Source organism: Pistacia vera, unplaced genomic scaffold (genome assembly GCF_008641045.1).
Source record: "Pistacia vera cultivar Batoury unplaced genomic scaffold, PisVer_v2 Contig437, whole genome shotgun sequence".
NCBI lineage: Eukaryota > Viridiplantae > Streptophyta > Magnoliopsida > Sapindales > Anacardiaceae > Pistacia > Pistacia vera.
In genome coordinates this window covers 852,171-876,915 of record NW_022196265.1, presented here as the reverse complement: position 1 = coordinate 876,915, position 24,745 = coordinate 852,171, and the positions used below count along the sequence as shown (strand labels likewise).

Sequence of the window (24,745 nt, the reverse complement as noted above, 5' to 3'; positions counted from 1 at the left end):
ATTGAGTAGTGTCGTCCTTGAATTAATAGTGGGAGACTATTAACAGTGTACTGTTAGTCGATTAAACTGTTGGGAGTATAGGGACATCTTCATTGTTTAAAAATCCTGGAAATTTACCTTACATTCCAATTCAAGCAATAGTTCTCAACCTTTCAGCATCGCAAAACACAATTACTCAAAGATTGCTTATCTAGGAAATTTTACCATCATCTGATCATAATTACAGGAAAAATAAGAAATTATAGTTACCTATTTTACTACGAATTGAGCTTGATGTTTAACATTGAGACCTTTACAAGGATAATGGAGAAGTATAAAACCCTAAGGCAAGATTTTGAGAAAAATTAAAAATGTACCATCAACCACCCGCTAATTATATTTTTTTTAATTATAATTTTTATGTAATTAAGATTACTTTTAAATAAGGTGTTATCAGATATTAAAGGATTAAAAAAAAAAAAAATTATGAGTTGTTATTAGATATTGAATCAAAAGGATTCTATTATGGAAATAAAATATTTTATTTCACTGAATTAGAATAAACATAAATAACATATACACTGGGGAAAAAAAAAGGTAATGCTTATTGTAATTATTTCAACTAAAATAAAGATGGGTTGACAAACACTTCTTATAAACCTCTTTTACAAACGTTGATATTACAACTCGCAATTAGTCGGTTCGCATTTAGACCAATGGGACCCGTTGTGACTTGACCTATCAGAAGCTGACACGTTATGTTTACGAGAGAAAGTAAATGAGAAGAGTTACTTAGTGTAATATTACTGCACTATTCATGATATTGATAGACAACAATAGGACTCCTAACGCTATGACCAGGGGCTATCCATACAAGTGAACCTGATAGCACTCGTGTAGTGTTAACTGGCATTGGATTTGCCTTTACCACAACCGTGAAATTGAGTTTCTGGCCGGTGCTAGTGAAGGAGAGACTCATGGGCTTAACTGAGATTTCTACTCCAGTTGGAGCTGTAACACTGGCATTGTAAACCGATATAGCAGCACCCACATTGGTGACTGTCCTGTGGAAAATAGTTCTGGTTGGTCGTTGGAGATTCAATTTTACTTGCATACTTGGATAGTTAAGAGCATCATGGCCAAGTCCAGGAATCAATGACGAACAATTTGTGGATTTTGAACCAGTTAAAACAGCCAAAGATGATCCCGTATACCCCACGTGGCATAGAAACTGGATGTAAGCATTGTAATCCGAATCATATATTAAGCCGGGACTCACTGCTTCAAGTGGGTTGAGTTGACCCGTACCATAGGCAAATTCACCTAATCTATCAAGCTTCCGGCTCATAGGTTTTGCTGAATAAACATTACATCAAGCATAAGCCATTTAGAATTTAATGAAAAGTCTAGAAAAAGTGAGAAGCTTATCTGTTTCTCACCTGTGGTCAAAATAGCGGATTTTATTGCCGATGGGCTCCAATCTGGATGGAACGACTTAACATAGGCTGCTACACCAGCAACATGAGGACAAGCCATGGAAGTCCCAGACATGATCGTGAATTTTGAAAATTGGGTGTCTCCTTTCAACCCAGTTAATGACTGCAATGGGGTGTAAGATGCCAAGATGTCGACGCCTGGTGCTGCAATGTCAGGCTGCATAGCGCACATTACAAAAAAGAAGCAACTTCAGTTATTTAGTCCCAAATCTCAAGAGAAATGTAATGCGTAGAGCTACGTACCTTAAGAATGCGATCTGTCCCAGGATTTGGACCCCGGGACGAAAAAGAACCTATAAATGGAGCAGGAATTTCTATTTCCTGTGTTTTCTGTATCACAGCTTCGGATTTTCTGTATTTGAACAAGAAAAGTTGATTACTCATTCTGTCCCATTACTATACATTTGAGAACTTCATAATACAGTAGTTTACCAATTTTTTATTAAATCGATTTATCAGGCCGCTCATTCAAAAACGAAGTAAAAGATGATTAACGGAGAGCATTGCTTCAAAATTACTGGACAATATTTTGTTGCCGACATAAATTAGGGGCAATTTAAATAAGTAATTTCAATTTTTACCTTGTGGATTGAATATAACTGGTGATGATATCGCTAACACTGTAATTGACCATAGTCCCTGGTGCCATAAAAATCTGGGCAGAATCAAGAAATTCGTCACTTCCAATTATAGTGCCTATCCCTCCAATCCCTTTAACAACTGAATCAGCACCCCAAATTAGTAGCTGGCAGTAAACAAGCTTTCCCTTCACCTTGGTAGGGTTCAATGAGCCATCAATACAGAACCTGTATTCATTGTTAACTGTACTTAATACCTTTTTCTCATTCAAGAATTGGCTTATATAACAGTAGGAAGTAAAGAAAAAATCTGCCCTATAACGCCTTGATAGACAAATTAGTACCTCGCATTCTCCTTAGTAGTTTTGTTGTTGTCTCTGGCAACATCAGCCCCATTAACAAGGGGATAGAGTTTCTTCTCTAGTTCAAATGTGTCCACCCCAATGCCCTAAAAGAACATAACAATTAATATTGTTAAATTTGGATAAATAAGATTAAGCACAGCCATTCAACTCATTATAAATGATTTATCTACCTAATTTATACGCTAAGTTAGAAACTTACTGATACAGTCTTGCCATTGCCCAACTCAACGTTGCTCCTAAACTGTCTATTAATGCCACTAGCTGCTACCGTGGTAATCCAGGGTGCATGGTTGTTTATACTAGCCAAGTTGGGGCCATCATTACCAGCTGCAGCCACAGTAATAATCCCTCTCTTTAAAGCATGAAATGAACCAATTGCTATCGCATCTGAGGAGTAATTTATAACCGCACCACCAAGGGATATTGATAACACGTCCACACCATCATAAATAGCAGCATCAAATGCAGCAAGTATGTCGATATTTGAGCAACCAGAGCTCATCCAACATACTTTGTAGACGGCCACTCTAGCATTTGGCACAGCACCGCGTGCAGTTCCCTCGGCTAGCCCATAAAGGCTTGCATTTGCAATAGGATTGCCTAGTATAGTTGATGATGTGTGGGTTCCATGTCCGTCCACATCTACCGGTGATAAGATGTCAAGGGGGTCATTTTTCCGGTCAAGCTTGAAGTATTTTGCTCCGATCAGCTTGCTTTAATAACCCAAAAAATAGAATACGTTAGATACTGCAACTTATATCTATGTGTATATATATACACTAAATGGATGAACGGCCTAAACCATATTTTAATAGATCAGTTAAACGAAATTTTTGGAATTCATATATAATTTTCAAATTGAGATATTATAAAAAAATTAATATATCTTATAAAAATGTTTGCCAAGAAAATTCATGATTAAAAAAAAAAAATTAGTGAGGTTATTACTTGTTGCATCCTGAGAAATTAGCATAGGGTTTACAACTTCCTCTCCATTTTGTGGGTGGAGGACCGAATCCAGTGTCCTTAAAGCTCTCTGACTCTGGGGTGATCCCTGCGAACCATTATGCAAATTATTGGTTGAGACCTCACTATCATACCCTGTGGGAAATATTATATTATATAGTAATGTTTATATATATATTCTTCAAACCTGTATCAAGTAGACCAACAATTATATCGCTCTCTGTTCTCAAATCTCTTCTAGCTGTTTGCGAAAGCCCGATAAAGTCCCATGATTTTGTAGTACATAACTTGTAATACCGATTCGGGAACACAGAAAGCACTTGGTCCACCTCTAAACATTAGAATTTTATGTCACTTAGTAAATTTCAATCTAAAATGTAAGTCCGAATGTTGAATTAAAGAGTTTCACTTACGCGTCAATTTTTCAACTTCAATTTTGGATAGGCTAGCTGCAAATGCATTAAAACTCTTTGTATAACTGTAGAGTATGGAATCCTTCGCTTCAGTCTCAGCCGTGGCGGCATTGATTTGGGGATTGGTTTGGGGATTAGCCAGGCTACAAAACAAAAACAAAAGAAGATTTGCTAATATTGTGTGTGTGTGTATATATATATAAAAAAAATAGCTGCCTGTATTTGTTTTTTGACGTTATAACCATATGTTTGTGCTTGCAATATGTGTGTGGGAGGATGGAGTGAATCTACCTTCGCTTCACAGATGAGAGAATTTGAATGTGTGATTGATCAATCACAGAATCATTATCCTCCAGTATCGCTGAATTTCTGTTCTCTATTTTGTCTCCCAAGTAAACAATATACAAATCCTATACATTTAACATTCACGTTAAAACACTGGCTTAAACATAAAGTATGAAGATAAATGGTAGCAGTAAAGTTAATTGTAAACGTGAGAAATGAGAGATGGTGAATGCGCACCGATTGATCTTCACCAGAAACAGCTAGAAGACCTATCAGCACATAAATTAGAAGAAGCTGATGAGAAAAGAAACATAGAAATCTCATCTGCCACTCCATTTTATTACGGATTAATGAAAGCTTGTTTGAGATATTGAGTTTCATCTGTATTATATAGTGTGAGCCTGTATACAGACCGCCTAACTACTTTGATAACCGTTTACTATTAATGGAGGAGAATTTTCGTATTCAGTTAGTCTTGTGAGGTGCTGGCAATTGGGAACCTTAAAAAAGAAAAGAAAGATTACTTGGTCTGTAACTTCCACCAAGAATAGCTTCGTTTGTTTCGTTTTTTTCAAAATACTCTATTCTTATCCATCAAAAAATTCTGTTTGTTTCTTAATCTCAAAATCATATCCTATAATATTTAACTATTTTAAATCTAATAAGTTTGTTAATTTAACTAAACACCTCTAATAATTTTTTTATAAATTAACAAAAACACCCCAACCCATCCACATTTGTCAGATTTTGGAAACCACAGCCAGAAGGTGTCCGGAATCTAGTGTAATGGTACATTACCAACTAGATTTGACCAGTAATATGTCGATCTAGTCTTTTCTGACCAGATCCACAGTCAAATCTTTGACCACATCTATCTGTCAATAATGGCTAATATATGGCCATCGTTGACCATCAAAGATGACCATATCTTTGGCCATCAACGGTCAGATCCGGCCGTAGATCTGGCCGAAAAAGGCCATAGCGACGCACGATTAGTCAGATCTGGCCGGTCATATGCAATGAAACAAGATTCCGGTCAAATTCCGACGGTGGTGGCCGAAATCTAACAACTGTAGGTGGGTGGGGGTGTTTTTATCAATTTATAAACTTTTTATTATTGTGGGTCTTTAGCTAAATTAACAAATCTATGAGTTTTTTTTTGTTAATTTTTAAATCTGTAATAGTAACCCAACTCAACTTAACAATAATATTTCAAAAATACTACTAAAAATAATAATTCTTGGCTTCGTTTGGTTCAAAATTTTAGGGTTTTGGAAAAAGTTTTTTGAAAAAAGTTGAAAAAAAGTTGAATTGGGCGGGTATTACGAGGTAAGATTTATAAATTAATAAAATGCCCCTTATGTTTGTTTTTTTACAAAATACCTCCTATGATAAAACATTAAAAGTTAACAAAAACACCCCTAACCAACCCTCAAATACCCCCAGCCGGCCACCACCACCGGAGGTGGTCGGAGTCATCTTATCGGCACATGACGGGTTGGATCTTGCCGGTCATGCGTCGCTATGGCCTTTTCTGGCCAGATCCACGGTGGATTTGGCCGGCAAAAGCCAGATCTACGGCCAAATCTGGCCGTATTTGCTCTTAACGACGGCCAAAAAACGGTCGTCGTTGATGGTCAACGACGACCGTTTGTTGGCCGTCGTGACCGACTGTTACGGCCAAAGATCCGGCCGTCAACGGCCAGATCTTTGGCCTTAGATCTGGCATTTTCCGGCCAGATCCACCGTGGATCTGGCCGGAAAAGGCTAGATCGGCGCACTACCGGCCAGATTCAGCCGGTAGTGCGCCATCCTATCAGATTCTGGCCATTTTCTGGTTGTGGTGGCCGGAATCTGGTAAATGTTGATTGTTGGGGTGTTTTTGTAATTTTTAAAAAAATATTTAGGGGTATTTAATTAAATTAACAAATTTAGAGGGTTTAAAAAAATTGAATAATATTGAAAGTAGTATTTCCAAACATGAGAGTTTTTTGGTATTTTACTGTTTAACTTTTTTGGGAATACTAAGAGTAGTATTCCCAATTTTGAACCAAACGAAGCCCTTGTTTTTGTATTGTTTGAACGAATTAACTAAACAGCAGCATTTGAGCTCATTACATTAAAAGTTTACATTATATTCCAATTCAAGCAATAATCAACCTATCCATATCAAAAGCACAGTCGAGATCAAAGATTGAATACGAAATTGTATAAACAAACCATTTGGCTTTTGGTATTGGATGATAAGACCTTAAGGGTCTGCTTAGGAGTTTTTTTTCACTTATTTTAAAGGGTTTTTAATTAGACTAATTTTGAAGTGTTATAAAACCATTACCTACCATATTTTTTTATACACTGATTTTGACTGGCTCAAACAACCCCCCCTCCCCAAAACTATTGTAGTGTATTTTTTAAGAGTTTATAAAACATCCAAAATTTGGGTGTTTTGGTTGGTTTTAAAATTTTATTTTACAAATACCATATCCACTACAAAACTATCCCAATTATATCCAAAAAAAATTTAATCATATTATGCGCATCTCCAACCATATTAAATATAAAATAATTTGAAGTAATCATAAAAAAAATTATTAAATCTCATTTCTAGATGCTTTCTTGGAGAAGTAGAGCTACAATTTTGTCAATCATTTTAGGTGTTGCAAAGAATAGCGAAGAAAGATAAAAATATTTTATCACATTTGAAATTATAAAATATTAATCAGTAAAAAACAAATAAAGAATCTTTATCTTGTAATTGAAAAAACAAAACTCCAAAATATTAGTTGAAGTTTGAGTATTTTTATGGACATATATGTAAATTTATCATTTTAAAAAACTATCAGAACAGCTGGAAAATAAACTCCCAAGCACAGGATTGATGTTTTAAAAACCGCTACTAAAAACCTCTCAAAACCGTTACGATGGTTTACTCTCATAACCGTTACCATAAAACTCTGAAGCGGACACTCTCATAACCGTTACCATAAAACTCTGAAGCGGACCCTAAGTTACCAGAGATCTAAATACCCTGTTTAAAAAATTAAAAAATAAAAATAAAAAAGTGTATAAACAAACCACCGATTAATTTTTCCGTTAATCATAGTTAAGAAGAAAATATATATTTAGTTATTATATGAGATAAAAAAGATAGTTGGAGAAAAAATAAAAAATAAAATGAACAAAGGGGCAAACTTGGAAATTTACGTTCCTATATAAATCGCAAAACCCTCCCGTTTCTCTCCTTAAACCCTACCTACACTCATGTTCCTTACGCGCTACTCCCGCCAGAAACCACTTGAACTCTCACGCCATCTCACGCGCCACCTCTACTCCTCTTCTTCCTCTTCCACCACCAAATCTACACCTTCTAAACTCCATGATTACTACTCCTTCAAACCCCCGCCTTCACTCTCTCCAAAGCCCGAAAATCCTAACAAGAATTTCAAGAAAAAATCCAAACCTCGGTACCGTCCACCTTCTTCTCTCGATTCACCAAAGAAAATACACTCTAATTTGCCCTTCGATTTCCGATATAGTTACACGGAGAGCAGCCAGACGGTGAGGCCAATTGGGCTTCGGGAACCCAAGTACTCGCCGTTTGGGCCGGGTCGGGTGGACCGAGAATGGACTGGGGTTTGTGCCCCTGCTGTGGACACGAAAGTGAAGTCGGTGGAGGAGGGACCGGAGGATCCTAAATTGGAAGAGAAAAGACGAATCATGAGAGAACGAATTCAAGGACTGCCACTTACTAATCCTGAGAGAAAGGCTTTGGTGGAGAATTGTCATCGAAATCGAACCAAGAGACAAATCCAATTGGGTATCTTATTATTCTTTTTTTACTTAGAAAAGAGTTTAGAATGTAAAAAGTATTGAATATGAGTACTGTTCTCTCATCTGCTAAAATTTCTTGAATTTATTAAATAGGACATGAATTAGTAATTTTCCTTTTCCTTTAATCTTCTTTTTGTGGCGCTTGTGTTTAAATTTTGTCATTAAAATTTTATCTCCTTTAGTTACTTTCAATTTAAGAAGTGTCTTCAAGCATTGGGAATTTGTTAGCTAACATTTCTAGCATTTGTGTATGCATTGTGTATACCCCTTATTTATAAGAGCAAGAGTAAGTAACTTCTGCTCATCTTTTTCCCTTGCCAAGTGTTTGTTGAATAGAGTTTCATTTTTCTAAAAGTTTAGGTTTGAGAGCTGCTCAGAATCTTTCTTTTTCTTCTTTTTTTTTCTTTGTCTTTTTAATTCATTACTTCTTGGTCTTATTATTTTCTTTTTGGTGTGTTTTTTTGTAGGCAGAGATGGTTTGACACACAATATGCTGAATGTTATACATAATCATTGGAAACATTCTGAAGCAATTAGGATAAAGTGCCTAGGAGTCCCCACTGTTGACATGAAAAATGTGTGCTACCAGCTTGAGGTATCTTCTTCTTTGCTTTGAGCAGTGACATTCTTTCTTAGCTCTAGGAATATTTCAATGAGGAACAAAATTTTCACAAATTTATTTGATGTGAACTTGTTTTACCTGAGCTTCTGCATGGTGTTTAATTGTGATTAGTGTCAGTGGTTTTGTTTCAGATATTCTTGTAGAGGAAGAAATATTTCATGTGGTTTACATTTTCGCAGGATAAATCATTTGGAAAAATCATTTATAGACATGGCGGTACACTTGTTCTATATCGAGGCAGGAACTATAAACCCAAGAAAAGACCTGTGATTCCATTAATGTTGTGGAGACCTCATGAACCAGTATATCCCAGGCTTATCAAAACTACAATTGATGGTCTAAGCATTGAGGAAACAAAGGAAATGAGAAAGAGAGGATTGGCTGCTCCTGCTTTAACAAAACTTGGTATGCCTTTCTTATTGTGTTCTATTTAAAAAACTTGTTATTCAATGTGGCACTTAACTAGCACGTTGCAATTGCAGCAAAAAATGGTTACTATGGCAGTTTGGTACCCATGGTAAGAGATGCTTTTCTTGTCAGCGAATTGGTACGAATAGATTGTCAGGGTCTTGAGAGAAGTGATTACAAGAAAATAGGCTGCAAACTTCGGGTAAACCTTTGGTTTTCTTCCGCATTTCTGATAAAGTTCCTTTTTGGTTATTTCTTATGTTTTCTTTCTCTTTTACTGTTAATCTCCATGTAAATTCCTTGCTATTCCTTTTCTGTCTATATTGCAACAGAGATTCGAAAATGAGATAGAATTGTTTTTTAATTTGTTCAAGAACTGTTTTACTGGGCATTTTTCTGCTTCTTAATGTTTCCCTTGTTAATGCTATCATAATTGGAATTTCTTTTGATTGGCTTAATATCAGGCCAAGATGAGATTGTACTGCTTCCCCTTCCCATCTCTTTCTTTTAACTTTGTGAAGTTGCTTATTATGGAATTAGTTATGATCATGTGTTTTGGCACCAGCAAATTTTTTGTTATTTTTAACCAATTTTCAATCTTGGTGCAGGATCTTGTTCCTTGTGTTCTGGTGACATTTGATAAGGAGCAGATTGTGGTGTGGAGGGGGCACGATTATAAGCCCCCAGAAAATGTGGGACACTTGCTCACACATCGAGAATTATTTGATAATTCAGATGAACTGGTTTCTGGAGTAGAGGGACATGATTACTCAGGCTAGAGCACCAGCCAACACGGTTTCAGCTCTCATGAGGTTGAGTAGTTATTTGCTTGCTGACAGTTGCAAGCTGACTTGATGCTAGTGTGCTCCTATTTGCCTATTTAAAATATTAGCAAGAAAGGAGGACCTTTGAGATCCCAAGAACAGTACGTTCGAATCTTTTTGTTATGGGTTTGAGGTATCACTCAATTGGTAGACCTGCTAGATCATTCCTAGAACAGAGTTGGGCATATTTTCAGTAGTAATTTAATCTCCCCATCATTACGAAAGTGAATTAGTATGAAAGATCAAGATCATGTGTTCACCAAAATGAATCCACCAAGCTACTGAATTGTATTTTGTATAGACTAGATACATGGGATTCTCTTACTTTTGGAATAGGATATCATGGTTGCACATGCAGCACCTTACCCTTCACTGTTTGGATCTGTAATCGTGATGCCATTACCCAAAGTTGGCGTTTGTATCGATTTTTTATAATTGCTCCCTGACTTATATATGCTGTTTTTATGTATATAATAATGCTATTTGTTTTGCTTCTTATCTTGCAGTGAAGAAATAAGTAGGTTGTCATTTGAAGTATCGCTAAATGACATGCTAAAAAAATAATCCGGGTTGGATTTGGATCTACATCTTTAAAGCTTAGTTTCCATTCCAATCAATGAGTGAATATGCAAACAGTAGCTGATTGAAACTTCGACAGAGACAACAAACAGGCTAAATGATGGACCTTGATGCTAAGGTGAGTTACTTATTTGAACTCACATAGCGTTTAAAATATTATCGGTTTAAAATTATTTGATCATGTGAGTTTCTACTGATTATCATCATATTCTAACTAGAGATCTTGTGGATAATCACAAATCCTACAAATTTATTAGAAAACAAAAGAGGGCAACAGATAATGTTAATTTGACATGTTTTGATGTCTTATTGTGTGGGAATTAATAATAAGTGAGGCCTAGCAGGGCACCATCGATATTCCAAACAGTATGCGACAAGTATATTGAAATCCAGGAAGGTGGCACTGGCTCAGGCCTCAGCATGCGCGATATATTCCGTGGACCCTCTGTCTTCTCATAATTTCGTTTATTAAACTCTCTCTCTTTTTCACTAACTATCAATGATCCATTCAAACGAAGTGGAATTTGTATGGGGCTAAGGCTGCCCCAACGCGTTACCCTTACCCACCCTTTTTTGAATCCAACGACCACAATGATCCATTTGTTTGACTTCATACAAAATCTCCTTCACACAAAAAAATATATCCTTGGTTACCGACTTCAACTCTTTCCGCTCAAAATTAAGATTTTTTTTTTGTATAATTTAGGCAAGAATATTAAATATGGTAAAGTATTGATTTATTAATAGTATTTTATCATGTATTCATGGGATTAAAAAATAAATAAAAAGGTAATTTATCCATATAGGTCGGAAGGCAAAAAGATAATAACCCACCATTACAACCACATAATATAGTAATAACTTGTTTACGGTCCAATTCTGTCATTTGCTTTTCTCCTTCTGTCATTACAACTTCAAAGTTTGAGCCCTTAACTTTCCCTTCCCACACATCACTAATGGCGGACCATGATGTATCCTCACCTCTCCTCCAATCTCCACGAGCAGATCATACCCAAGTTATTATCGCAGTCGATGACGATTCCGTTGACGAACCATTGGATCAACTTCAACCCTCCCCAATCAAGCATAACCACAACCACAGCCACAACCACCTTTTTCCTAACTATCAATCCAATAATTCTGGAAACCCTTATGAGTTTATTGGCTCTGACGGCTTTTCTGTATCGGGTCCCTCCACTTTGAATCCGTTTCAAAACGAGACGCCGGAGATTGATGGTGTTTATGAGGTTTTAAAGATTGTCTTGTGTTTGCCAATTGCATTGATTAGGCTTGTGCTTTTCGGGTTGTGTTTGTTGGTGGGTTATTTAGCTACGAAGTTGGCGTTGGAGGGTTGGAAAGACAAGCAAAACCCTATGCCCTTGTGGAGGTCTCGTCTCATGTGGGTCACTAGGATTTGTGCCCGCTGTATTCTCTTCTCTTTTGGGTATGCTGGTTTTTAATTTTATTTATTATCTCAAAACATTCTAGTAGGTTTTGGGTTTCTATAGGGCCTTCCTCGGAACGGACAATGAATTTGGGTTCTTGTTAATTGATGTTTTATTGCTTGCAGCTATCATTGGATTAGACGGAAAGGAAAACCTGCTTCAAGGGAGATTGCTCCTATTATTGTATCGAATCATGTATCATATATTGAACCAATCTTCTATTTTTATGAATTATGCCCTACAATTGTCGCATCAGAGTCACATGATTCTATACCCTTTGTTGGAACTATTATCAGAGCAATGCAGGTAAATTAAGAGTTTTAAGTATAACAGATTTAGTTGTATTAATATTTTTAGTTTCCAACACTTCCTCTCCCTCCCTTTCAACCTCACTCCTTATTTTTTAATTCACTTTGTCAGGTTATATATGTAAATAGGTTCTCACAATCTTCAAGGAAGAATGCTGTTAATGAAATAAAGGTAAAAAGTTTTTATAGTTTTTTGTTAACATTTTCCATTGCTTTGATTGGTATTGTTTTCTTATCTATTTGTTTCTTGATGGGCTCTTCTCCCATCTCCCTTGTTCTTTACTATAAATATCAGTATATATTGAGAACTCACTTTTATCATATCTATGCATTAACTTTCTTTTAAGGTTGCTGAGTCTATACTTTGTAGTCATTATTCTATGTCCCAAATTGTTCATTTTTGTGCCAAAAAATCAATTTGACAAAGTTTTACCTTGTCTAAGTGGTAGTAAATTTTTTGCATTAACTTTCTTAAGACTTCTTGAAAATGGGTGCAATCACATACAATTATGTATCCATGAATAGACTTCTTGAAAATGGGTGCAATCACATACAATTATGTATCCATGAATAGACTTCTTGAAAATGGGTGCAATCACATACAATTATGTATCCATGAATATATATATATAAGTTAACTTTATGAAACTAAATTGGAATAATTATTATCAATTTATAAGCTATTTGATACAGAAATGTGCTTTCAAGGATGTGAATACAGAGAAAGGCTTCGTGCGATAGATTTCCTCGTGTGCTATTATTTCCTGAGGGGACCACAACAAATGGGAAGGCTCTTATTTCTTTCCAACTTGGTGCATTCATCCCTGGTTTCCCTATCCAACCAGTTGTTGTTCGCTATCCCCATATACACTTTGACCAGTCTTGGTATGATCCTGTTTCGTTTTCTGGTGGAAGTTTCTTTTAGTTGCTGTCTCTGTAGTATTTACCTTACCGCCTTGTTTGTTTGCTATGGCATCTTTCTCAGGGGGGATATATCCTTGGCAAAGCTCATGTTTAGAATGTTCACACAGTTTCACAATTTCATGGAGGTATATGGTTTTGCCTGCTTACTTAACTTGAATTTATGGTTACTGTCAACTTTGTAAAGATTTGTATGGGTTATTCGTTAACAATTATTTTAATTTGAACAGATAGAGTACCTTCCTGTTGTTCATCCAAACGAAAATAATAAAGAAAATGCCTTCCATTTTGCTGAGAGGGTGAGTATTTGCTTTTAATTGATTTATTTTGCCGCTTCATTGAGCGCTTTTTTTCCCTATTTTCGGAGAGTTTGAAATGTGCAAACCCATGATATGCCTATGATAAACCTGTTGGAGACCTTAGAATTGGATAAAAATGTGTACATTCTCTCTCATTGTTGATTTCATTAATATTAGAAAGTTGGGATTAATAGTTCCTTTCTACATCATGTGTTTTCCTATAAAAATTACTAGCTTCCTGATTTGATATATATTGTTGATTAATAAATTTATTCAAATTTGGATGTCAACAGACCAGCCATGCTATTGCATCTGCTCTCAATGTTGTACAAACATCTCATTCATATGGAGACTTAATGCTACTCAACAAAGCATCTCAATCAAAACAGGTATGCATCCTTCTAGATACAGATTTTTTTTTTTTTTGGTTGAAACAGCCCGAAGGTTTTTGCCATCACGCTTAAAAAACATATACTACCAATGCTTATTGTTGAATAGGCATAAACTACTATACTTTCGTCACTGCTTAAAAAGCATGTCACTTGGGCCTTCCCTTCTCTTTGTTGCACCTTTAATTTGAATTATATTTTCTTATTTGTGTATACTTGTTTAGGTTTGTTTGGTGAAGGGACATTACATATAATAGAATCATGCAAAATTTGATCATTCTAGCTTTCAAGGGCCCTCCCTGTGAAGCTGCATCTCTTTGCCGACATGGTTATTAAATATAGAATTTGCTTTGTTTTCAGAGCTACCCGACAATGTTATTACTTTTTTACTGATATTTTTTAATCATAATCTTTGCAGGGAAAATCCTCAAGTTATATGGTTGAAATGGCTAGGGTTGAATCAGTAAGTCCTCACACTTAAATGCCTTATTTTGAAATGTTTTCTTGTGTTACTATGTTAAGAAACTAGAACCAGGTTCATATTGGTGGATCTTTGCCTATAGAGAAATAGTTTTTTTTATAAGTTTCTTGTTTTTCGTCAAAACGTGATGCTTCATTTTTTAAGTGACAAGCATAGTACAAGCTATTCTTCGTTTCTGTATGCTCAATTATTTTATCAAATTTTACAGATTTAGAAGAAGAGATTAAAAAGGCCTTGAAATATATTTACATGTTGATCAATTATTCAGTGATCTTGCCTCTTATAATTACCTTTGAACAGAAATATGATCCAGATATCTTGTTTTTCAGTTATTTCATATAAGCAGCTTGGAAGCTGTGGACTTTCTGGATAAGTTTCTGTCTATGAATCCAGACAGCAGGTATAGTTGAATTGTTTATTTTATTGGTGATGAGAAAAATTTAGCGCTCTTTTAGCGTTTGAGTTAGATGGCATCCATTGTTTTCAGTTGTGAATAATCTCTTCTTTTGGCTGTTAAGGAGGAACATGTATTAAGTCCCAAATTAAGTAATTTGGCTGTTAAAAGTAATGTAATCACTAAGTTTTCCACAGTTTCCCTTTGTGTCTTGTATTTATTAGGTATTATAAGCAATTCTGCTTATATTCTACGCCCAGTCTAACTTTTGATGTAATATATGTGCTACCTTTCGATGGAAGTCCATTAGGCTTTTGATAGCTGTCTTTGGCCTTTTTCTGTCATTTTATCTCCTTTAAAGTTGCTGTCCAAGATAATGAAGCATGTTTGATGCACTCTGAACTTTATACTTTTGAACATGAGCGCTGTTATTTCTGTTTCATGACTTATGATTAAAATGCAATAAGTTGTGGTCATAGCAGAATGACTGTATGTTTTATTAAAGTCTCCATTATGCTGTTGGAATCTTTTCATGATATTAATGAGACAATAAATTTGCACAATCTTTTCCTATTACCCATACAATGTGGGATTCAATGTTTCTTTTGCACTATACTTACATAAATGCTTTGGTGATGCACATGAAATAATAATTATGACCCTTTATACCAATTCCCCTTTTTGCAAATACAGACTCGTATATCTCACAGTTTTATTCTATTTGCAGTGGTCATGTCAAACTTCTGGACTTCTTGAGAGTTCTAAGGCTCAAGTCTTGTAACCTTTCTCAGGAGGTATGTGTCATGCAATTATAGCTTCTTTTGGTTGACTAAAATTTGTGTTCTTGCTCTTTTAGTAGTCTATGATGAAAAATGTCCAAAGTGAGTTATATGTTATGAGTAAAGATATAATAAGTTAGCATATACTTCATATGTAGAACATAGATGTTTTTAGTTGCACCTACGTATGAAATGTTGTTCTGGAAGGTGTGAACTATTCTCTGTATTTATGTTGGAGATTTCAAATATAGTTTGCAACTGTTCAGTTGACCACTGCTTTTATCTTTATTCCAAGTAGTAGAATCATGTTTTCGGGGATTAATGTTTCTATCCACTGTTCTTATTTCATATCATGTGGCCTAAATTTTTAGTTGGAAATTATTTGCTTTGCATTAAGAATATGGATACACATATTGAAGCTGATGCATAGAACCTGAAAGTTCAATGCCATGTTGATTATACAGGTGTCAGATTCTAGCATAGATAAAATATGCTTAACATGAAACCTTATGGACCAAAAAAAAAAAGGAAATAGGGGTTGATTCAGAATTTTGTGGTGTAGATTGATCTCTGACGCTTGTTTTGCAGAATTATTCTGGTCTTTCTAATTTGGTTAACACGTTTATTTTATAGGAAAAGATAGCAGTTACAGCAATGATTTGTTATGCATCATCATTTAATGCTTTCTCTCGTGTGTTGGATTTCAGATATTTGGATTCGTTGATGTAGATAAGAATGGATCGATCACATTCAAGCAGGTAACTTCTGCTACCCTTCTTCTGTTTTGTGTATATATGTGCTACCAGACTTTGTTTACTTTTAAAGGATATCTTGTCATGAGATTTGAGAACAATAATACTATAGATATCTTTCATGCACTAGCATTACATACATGTACCCGCACGTGTCATCTCTTTGGTGTTGATTTGCTCTGGATTTCAGCCAAAGGCCTCTTGTGGTGCAAATCCTATTTTCATATATGGCCAACTTCATACTGTTTTATTTATGTTACAGTTCTTATATGCATCAGCTCATGTCATGAAACTGCCGTTATTCCGACAAGCCTGTGAACTAGCGTTTGCTGAATGTGACACTGAAGGAAATGGTTACATTAAAGAGCATGAAGTATGTTGCTCTTTCCATAATTATTTTGCTTCACCTTTGATCTTCCTTATCCTTTATGAAAATTATGCTCAGATGAATTCTCACTTGCATTTTCTTGGTTTCTGCTTGATTTGGAAAACAGTTGGGATTAAACATTAGACCTGCCATCCCAGATTTGAACAAGGACGAGGTAAAAGAAACACTTGTTTATTAAAAAGAAAAAGTTATTTTATTAACAACAATAGAAGGTTTATATATTTTTTTTAAATATTATTGGGCAATAATATTGGAAGCCAACTTATGTGAAATGTGGTGCATGTAGATCCATGGTCTGTTCAGTTTATTTGACAGCGACGGTGATGGGGAGGTGAGCAAGGATGAATTCGTGTCCTCCCTACGAAAGAATCCTCTTCTAATAGCCGTATTTTCACCTAGTTTGTTGCACAGATACTTGTCAGGAGCTGACAATAGGACGTTGGAGATTGTTTGATTGATGAGTTTTAATGCTCCAGGTGGGGTTAGATGTTGTGTGTAGTGTGTAGTGTGTACCATTTGTATCCATATTTTTGACAGCCGGGTTTGTTGCAGGGGAAGTGAGAGGGGAAGTATTTTTAGTTGCTAGTATAGCGGCCCTTTATAATCTTATAGATGAACATTTCCCCATAAGTTTTGATAATTTTATTTTATTAAACTCGGCAATCTCCTTGTTAGTTCTCCGTAATCTTTACTGCATTTGTTTAAGTTTTTAGAATAGTATTCTATTCTAAATAGAATTTAAATATGATAGAATTTTGAGAATGTGTTAATATATTTTTAGAAAATTAACAAAAACACTCTAATCTATCCAATTATTGTCGACAGTCGATCATCATTGTTGGATGGTGGTCGGAAGCCATCAAAATGGTGCACAACTAATTGGATTTAATTGATCATGCTTTGATCTAGTCTTTTTCGGTTAGATCAATTATAGATTTTGTAGAAAACGGTTAGATTTACAGTAAAATTATGGTCGTTGATAGTTGGATGGATGAGGGTGTTTTTATTAATTTATAAATTTTTATTGAGAAAAATAAATTGTTAAATGTTTAGAGTTGAATAGAATATAATTGGATTTTGAGTTGATAGATCAATATTAAAACAAATATGTATTTTATTAAATTGGATAGGATGATAGGGTAATATTTAAAAAGTTAAACAAACGCAGCTTTCATCTTTCTTTTGTGGACTCCACATCACGTTCCTTGGCAACTTTAGAAAGCACGGGGCACGAAGGCCTGAGGTTATAACGAGTTGAACTTTAAGAAAATCCAATACGATACGATCGATGTTTAAATGAAAGGGAAAAAAAATAAAAACCACCATTCATGTTAGTATCGTGCACACGTTAGGAGAAAAAAACATCCATCTTCAGCCATGAGTTAGTTCGTTTTACAGAAACTGTTGGCAGGCAGATGGTAGGGAAAGTAAAGAGCAAAATACAGAAGTGTTCTGTTGAGATTTGGGCAGTTGATATTAATTAATCAAAACGTTTTAAATGTCAGCAAACTTTTGTGGCTAAAACTTCAACATCGTACAATCTATTATACTGAAGTGGTTGATTTTTTTGTATGAATTATGAATCCCACCTACCTATTTGTATTCTATCAATAAATAAATACTATAAACCTGTTTCTGCACATACATAATAAATTCAATTTGTTTTAGTCCTATACTAAATATTTTATTTTCAGAAATTAATGATTATCTAACCGACCCATCAATCATCAATCTCCTCTGTGTTCGATAATAACACGAGAACTTCTTTCTAGCCTCCACCACCAGTGGATATCGGTTTAAATCTTAAATGTTTCCGAGGAAAAGTCAAATATCATTAATAAAGATGTCCACAAATTTCCTCAATTCGCAACAAAACATTTTCTTCGTGCAACGGTTAAAAAAAAAAAAAAAAAAAAAAAAAAACATGTTTTTTTTGGAAAAATACCTTTGTGTGTTTGTTTTTTTTATTTTGAGTTAGTATTTTTAAAATACTATTGGAAATTAAAGTTAGGTGAGTATCACGAGGTATAATTTAAAAATTAACAAAAAAAATCCCTAGGTTTGCTAATTTAACTAAACACTCCAATATATAAAAATTTTATAAAATGATAAAAACACCCCCACTCACCCACAATAACCAGATTCTGACCATCACCGTCGGAATCTGGCATTATGACGCACGATCGACTGTATCTGGCCAGTCGTTCGCTGATCTGGCCTTTTCCGACTAGATCTACCACGAATTTGACCAAAAAAGGCCAGATCAGCTCATTACCGACCATTTTCGACCGGTAGTGCACCATTGTGACATATTCCGGCCACCACCGATGGTGGTTTCTGGAATCTGGCAACTATGGGTGGGTAAGGGTGTTTTTTCAATTTATAAATTTTTTTATTGGGGGTGTTTTTGTCAATTAACAAACCTAAGGGATTTAAAAAGTTTCTTAATTTAGAATATGATTTTGAAAATAGGGAAACAAACACGCATTTGTATTTAGAAGAAGGATAGGATAGTGATGAAATAACGAAACAAACGCAACCAGTATTTTCACTGTCAAAGGTGTCTAGCATATTCGTATCTAACGATTTTTCACAAAATGGTGAAGAAAGGTACTCTTGGTTACCTTTGTCTATTTTTGTTTATTTATTTATTCGGCAAATTAAATTATAAACGGAGAATATTCCAATTTCCAACCATATTTTTCATAAACAAACTTAGTTATGGCCCTAGGCTTTTTAATGTAGGAAAATAATAAAGACTTTTCTTTAAAAATACGTAATTTTGACTTTTAATAAAGGATGAATTATGGCTATGATGTGAGTGGAAAATTCTACTTCAATTATTGTGTTGATAAATAAATAAATAATACAATTGTTCATTTATTGGATTATTACTTAGTGTAGGTGAGTGACATAATTGGTGAAGTCAAATTGATCGTGAGATTGATATGATTCACATCACGTGTTTATTATATTTAAGTGGTCCAATGAAGGCGGATTCCTTTTGTTTTAGAAGTGGACCACATAATTGATAGGCCCAATCCACCAAAGGACCACACCCTCACATTATTCAATTCAATTTCAAATTGTATTTAAGAAACGCAACAAAATACATATATAAATAATACAAAATTTTATTTTTTTAAATAAATAAAATGTGAGTAGAATGAGAATATTAATAATGTATAAGTCAAACTGTAAATTGGAAAGCAGCCACATTTGAAAGAAAAAAAAAAGGTGACGTCAGATGAGTTAAAAATACATGACGTATTTATATACAGTAATATATATTTAAAGTTTAATTGGAAATAAATTAAATAATAGCAATAGCACGCGTTGTGGTCCCAAAACTGGAGCCTTCTGATATTCGAGTAAACAACTTTTTCCCACGCAATGTTTGCCTTAATGACACTTTTCCACCCAAAAAGTTTCAAAATACTACTTTTTCACCTAAAGTTTATATTTTATTATTACCCAAAGCCGATTCCGATGATAAAATTTCTCTCTATCATCACCATTTGAACCTCAGCCTCCTTTCTACAAAACACTTTTCACTCCGACACTTGATTTCTTGTTGGTTGTCAACCACCCAAAGCTAAGATTTTCTGTTTGTAGCTAATTTTTTGTTGATTCCTACAACGAATATTCAATTGATCACCACCATTAGATCCATCCACCTCCACTTTATAAAACCCCTCTTATTCTAGCTCCTCATAACTCGCCGAATGCCAGTTGAGAAAGTGAAGTATATTTTGGGTATTAGCGACATATAAACTTTGGGTAAAAAAATGGTATTTTAAAACTTTTTGGATGGGAAAGTCATTAAGGCAAACCTTGGGTGGGAAAAAGTCGTTTATTCTCTGATAATCTAACCAAAAAAACATAGTGAACAGAATTATTCGTCACTCTCAACATGGAAGAAAATCAATCACCATACCTCGTTATAAAAAACCGTCACATACCACCCTTTAAATTGACTTCGTTAAGCTTTCCGTTCAACTGAGAGGGATATTTAAACATTGTGTTTTTTTCAATTTCGTTGACCATTTTAACACACTAGTCGACTCAAGAAAATTCAAATTAATATGGAAGAATCGTTGTAAACAACCAACAAGAAAATTGGTTATATTTCATAAGTTAATCAATGGAAGTTAATAAAGTTAGTTAGGGTAGAGGAGGGTAGTGTGTAATACATTTTTTTAAAATCGAGGGTAGATATGTAATCTCTGAAAGTTGAAGGGTGGTAAATAAATTTATTCCGTCTTAACACTCATCCCTATTGAACATAATAGTAATACCCCTTTGTTATTTTAAAAAGACAAAGAACCCACTAACATGTTGATAACTGTCGGCACGACATCTGAGCAAATAATAAATAACTATATAAACTATTTTCTGTTATAAAATTAATTTATTTGTTTTATAAATTAGCAAAATAAAACATGGTTTCCTGTAGACTATATTGGCAGTTGGTGTTTAAAGTCGAATATCAGCCATAATCCATTAGGAAATTGAATGCAGTGTATAAATCATAGTACGTTTGTTAAGATAAGAAAACATGTGGTTGGAAAAAACCACGTGGCACCAATGATTTATCTTAATTTTTGTATGAATATGAAACCGATGGGTAAAACCGTAAAAGTGTCCAAGATGAGAAACCACACAAAAAGGGTAATAGAGTAAATATAGTGATATTTGTGTCTCTTATTGTTCCATTGAAAGTCATCACTCATCACAATGCTTTATGCGTTTTCGATATCTTATTGGCTCTATAGTACCTTCTTGTACGGACGATGTTGACGTGTTCTCATTTCTATTTAACCCACTTGTTTTTGCTGTTTTTGTTTTATTAAATTATTATTTTTATTACTATAAAAAGACTTCATTTCATTTCACACCACCTCTCTCAAGTCATCCGCACGATCCTCTTTTAACCTTTATTCTTCTTTCTTTCTCTGCTTTAACTTTTACACCGACGATGGTTTCCGAAATCTGACAACTATGGGTGGGTATGAGTGTTTTTTCAATTTATAAATATTTTGTTGAGGTGTTTTTGTCAATTAACAAACTTAAGGGTTTAAAAAGTTTTAATTTAGAATATGATATTGAAAATAGGGAAACATGATAGAATTTGAGGTGGGCTTGACTCCTCACTCAATAAGGCCTTGTTGAATGGGAGGATTACCCCTTCTTATAACTCAATAGGCTTAGTGTGCCTAGTCGATGTGGGACTCCAACACTCTCCCTCACGGTCAAGCCCATATATTGGGTCATGCTTGTTATTGGAGGTAGTTGCTGACTCTAACTCCTCACTCCTGGTCAAGCGCTCACTCAACTGAACTTGGGCTCTGATACTATGATATATTTGAGGTGGGCCTGACTCCTCACCCAATAAGGCCTATTGAATGGGAGATTACCCCTTCTTATAACTCAATAGGCTTTAGCGTGCCTAGTCGATGTGACTCCAACAAAACAAAGGGCCCACCTCTTGTGGTGCAAATCCTATTTTCATATATGGCCAACTTCATACTGTTTTATTTATGTTACAGTTCTTATATGCATCAGCTCATGTCATGAAACTGCCGTTATTCCGACAAGCCTGTGAACTAGCGTTTGCTGAATGTGACACTGAAGGAAATGGTTACATTAAAGAGCATGAAGTATGTTGCTCTTTTCATAATTACTTTGCTTCACCTTTGATCTTCCTTATCCTTTATGAAAATTATGCTCAGATGAATTCTCACTTGCATTTTCTTGGTTTCTGTTTGATTTGGAAAACAGTTGGGATTAAACATTAGACCTGCCATCCCAGATTTGAACAAGGACGAGGTAAAAGAAACACTTGTTTATTAAAAAGAAAAAGTTATTTTATTAACAACAATAGAAGGTTTATATATTTGTTTAAAATATTATTGGGCAATAATATTGGAAGCCAACTTATGTGAAATGTGGTGCATGTAGATCCATGGTCTGTTCAGTTTATTTGACAGCGACGGTGATGGGGAGGTGAGCAAGGATGAATTCGTGTCCTCCCTACGAAAGAATCCTCTTCTAATAGCCGTATTTTCACCTAGTTTGTTGCACAGATACTTGTCAGGAGCTGACAATAGGACGTTGGAGATTGTTTGATTGATGAGTTTTAATGCCCCAGGTGGGGTTAGATGCTGTTTGTAATGTGTACCATTTGTATCCACATTTTTGGCAGCCGGGTTTGTTGCAGGGGAAGTGAGAGGGGAAGTGTTTTTAGTTGCTATTATAGCGGCCCCTTATAATCTTATAGATGAACATTTCCCCATAAGTTTTGATAATTTTATTTTATTAAACTCGGCAATCTCCTTGTTAGTTCTCCCTAATCTTTACTGTCTTTGTTTAAGTTTTTAGAATAGTATTCTATTGTAAATAGAATCAAATATGATAGAATTTTGAGAATGTGCAGATACATTTTAGAAAAATATTTAGATTATTTTTAACTCATTACATTTGTTAATTTAATTAAACAGCTTTCATAATAAAAGTTTATAAATTAACAAAAGCATTTTTATCCATTCAACTATTATCGACAATTGGTCACAATCGTTGGATGGTGGTCGAAAGCTGCCAAAAAAGCATTGGATTTAATTGATTATGCTTCGATCTGGTCTTTTTCAGTTAGATCTATTATAAATCTCGTTGAAAATTGTTAGATCTATGTCAAAACTCTAATAGTTGACAGTTGGGTGAGTGGGAGTGTTTTTTATTAATTTATAAATTTTAATTAAAAAAGTTAAATATTTAGAGTTGAATAGAATAAAATTAGATTTTGAATTTATCAGTTAATATTAAAATAAAAATGTATTTTATTAAATTGGATAGGATAATATTTAAAAAGTTAAACAAATCTTTCTTTTGTGGACTCCACATCACGTTCCTTGGCAACTGTAGAAAGCATGGGGCACGAAGGCCTGAGTTTATAACGACTTGAGCTTTAAGAACATCTAATACGGTACGATGTTTAAATGAAAGGGAAAAAAAATAAAAAAAACACCATTCATGTGAGTATCGTACACGTTTAGGGGGAAAAAAAATCGATCTTCAGCCATGAGTTTATTCGTTTCACAGAAACTGTTGGCAGGCAGATGGTAGAGAAAGTAAAGAGCAAAATACAGAAGTATTCTGTTGATATTAATTAATCAAAACGTTTTAAATGTTAGCAAACTTTGGTGGCTATAACTTCAACATCGTACAATCTATTATAGTGGAGTGGTTGATTTTTTTGTATGAATTATGAATCCCACCTACCTATTTGTATTCTATCAACAAATAAATACTATAAACCTGTTTCTGCACATACATAATAAATTCAACATGTTTTAGTCCTATACTAAATATTTTATTTTCAGAAATTAATGATTATCGAACCGACCCATCAATCTCCTCTGTGTTCGATAGTAACACAATAATTTCTTTCTAGCCTCTACAACCACACCACCAGTAGATACTGGTTTAAATCTTAATGTTCTCGAGGAAAAGTCAAATATTATTGATAAAGATGTCCACAAATTTTCTCAATATCCTTGTTCATTAGCAACAAAACATTTTCTTCGTGCATCAGCTTAAAAAAACATGTTTTTTAGGAGAAGTACCTTGGTGTGTTTGTTTTTTTATTTTGAGTAGTATTTTTGAAATATTATTGAAAATTAGAGTTAGGTGATTATTACGAAGTACAATTTAAAAATTAACAAAAAAACTCGTAGGTTTGCTAATTTAACTAAACATTCCAATATATAAAAAATTTATAAAATGACAAAAATACCCCCACCTACCCACAATGGCCAGATTTCATCCACCACCATCAGAATCTGGCGTTATGGCGCACGACTGATTGGATATGGCCAGTCGTTCGCCGTTCTGACATTTTCTGACTAGACCCACCATAAATTTGGCCGAAAAAGGCAAAATCGACACATTATCGACCAGTAGTGCACCATTGTGACATATTCCAGCCACCACCGACGATGGTTTCCGAAATCTGACAACTATGGGTGGGTATGAGTGTTTTTTCAATTTATAAATATTTTTGTTGAAGGTGTTTTTGTCAATTAACAAACTTAAGGGGTTTAAAAAGTTTATTAATTTAGAATATGATATTGAAAATAGGGAAACATGATAGAATTTGAGGTGGGCTTGACTCCTCACTCAATAAGGCCTTGTTGAATGGGAGGATTACCCCTTCTTATAACTCAATAGGCTTGAGTGTGCCTAGT

At 34.6% G+C, this 24,745-nt stretch overlaps 4 protein-coding genes across 5 annotated transcripts; 3 read left to right on the top strand and 1 right to left on the bottom strand.

Annotated features, from left to right (window-relative positions):
• Positions 1–790: 790 nt before the first annotated feature.
• On the bottom strand, positions 791–4,418 carry LOC116144071 (subtilisin-like protease SBT4.14). The gene is made up of 11 exons (XM_031429526.1): positions 4,320–4,418; positions 4,089–4,207; positions 3,798–3,895; positions 3,572–3,715; positions 3,367–3,472; positions 2,618–3,131; positions 2,398–2,501; positions 2,057–2,281; positions 1,719–1,827; positions 1,419–1,632; positions 791–1,335 (listed from the first exon to the last, which is right to left on the bottom strand). Exons 1-11 carry the CDS (start codon positions 4,416–4,418, stop codon positions 791–793), a joined length of 2,277 nt encoding a protein of 758 aa, XP_031285386.1.
• A 2,925-nt stretch (positions 4,419–7,343) lies between these two features.
• LOC116144023 (CRS2-associated factor 1, mitochondrial) lies at positions 7,344–10,260 on the top strand. Its single transcript, XM_031429471.1, has 5 exons — positions 7,344–7,899; positions 8,381–8,508; positions 8,715–8,940; positions 9,018–9,145; positions 9,552–10,260. The coding sequence occupies exons 1-5, from the start codon at positions 7,344–7,346 to the stop codon at positions 9,720–9,722; spliced, it is 1,209 nt and encodes a 402-aa protein (XP_031285331.1). The 3' UTR covers positions 9,723–10,260.
• A 21-nt stretch (positions 10,261–10,281) lies between these two features.
• LOC116144022 (lysophospholipid acyltransferase LPEAT2-like) lies at positions 10,282–16,967 on the top strand. Of its 2 annotated transcripts, XM_031429469.1 has the most exons (15): positions 10,282–10,464; positions 10,691–11,790; positions 11,917–12,097; positions 12,212–12,271; positions 12,821–12,984; positions 13,085–13,148; positions 13,251–13,319; positions 13,613–13,708; positions 14,127–14,171; positions 14,519–14,589; positions 15,311–15,377; positions 16,070–16,120; positions 16,377–16,487; positions 16,609–16,656; positions 16,789–16,956. In XM_031429469.1, the coding sequence occupies exons 2-15, from the start codon at positions 11,303–11,305 to the stop codon at positions 16,954–16,956; spliced, it is 1,683 nt and encodes a 560-aa protein (XP_031285329.1). In that variant the 5' UTR covers positions 10,282–10,464; positions 10,691–11,302. The 2 variants fall into 2 exon arrangements, with proteins under 2 accessions (XP_031285329.1, XP_031285330.1); XM_031429470.1 differs by lacking the exon at positions 10,282–10,464 and having other exon boundaries at positions 11,303–11,790; positions 16,789–16,967.
• Positions 16,968–22,015: 5,048 nt separating this feature from the next.
• On the top strand, positions 22,016–22,931 carry LOC116144085 (lysophospholipid acyltransferase LPEAT2-like). Its single transcript, XM_031429539.1, has 3 exons — positions 22,016–22,162; positions 22,284–22,331; positions 22,464–22,931. Exons 1-3 carry the CDS (start codon positions 22,043–22,045, stop codon positions 22,629–22,631), a joined length of 336 nt encoding a protein of 111 aa, XP_031285399.1. The 5' UTR covers positions 22,016–22,042; the 3' UTR covers positions 22,632–22,931.
• The last annotated feature ends 1,814 nt before the right edge of the window (positions 22,932–24,745 follow it).

Coding starts and splice junctions, on each gene's coding strand:
- LOC116144085 (XM_031429539.1), top strand. CDS start 22,043: ATGTTACAGTTCTTATATGCATCAGCTCATGTCATGAAACTGCCGTTA. Junction 22,163..22,283: donor GTTACATTAAAGAGCATGAA/GTATGTTGCTCT, acceptor TTTGGAAAACAG/TTGGGATTAAACATTAGACC. Junction 22,332..22,463: donor CAGATTTGAACAAGGACGAG/GTAAAAGAAACA, acceptor TGGTGCATGTAG/ATCCATGGTCTGTTCAGTTT.
- LOC116144022 (XM_031429470.1), top strand. CDS start 11,303: ATGGCGGACCATGATGTATCCTCACCTCTCCTCCAATCTCCACGAGCA. Junction 13,709..14,126: donor AAGCATCTCAATCAAAACAG/GTATGCATCCTT, acceptor TAATCTTTGCAG/GGAAAATCCTCAAGTTATAT. Junction 16,657..16,788: donor CAGATTTGAACAAGGACGAG/GTAAAAGAAACA, acceptor TGGTGCATGTAG/ATCCATGGTCTGTTCAGTTT.
- LOC116144023 (XM_031429471.1), top strand. CDS start 7,344: ATGTTCCTTACGCGCTACTCCCGCCAGAAACCACTTGAACTCTCACGC. Junction 8,509..8,714: donor ATGTGTGCTACCAGCTTGAG/GTATCTTCTTCT, acceptor ACATTTTCGCAG/GATAAATCATTTGGAAAAAT. Junction 9,146..9,551: donor AAATAGGCTGCAAACTTCGG/GTAAACCTTTGG, acceptor ATCTTGGTGCAG/GATCTTGTTCCTTGTGTTCT.
- LOC116144071 (XM_031429526.1), bottom strand. CDS start 4,418: ATGGAGTGGCAGATGAGATTTCTATGTTTCTTTTCTCATCAGCTTCTT. Junction 3,716..3,797: donor TGAAGTTGAAAAATTGACGC/GTAAGTGAAACT, acceptor TCTAATGTTTAG/AGGTGGACCAAGTGCTTTCT. Junction 1,336..1,418: donor ATCCGCTATTTTGACCACAG/GTGAGAAACAGA, acceptor ATGTTTATTCAG/CAAAACCTATGAGCCGGAAG.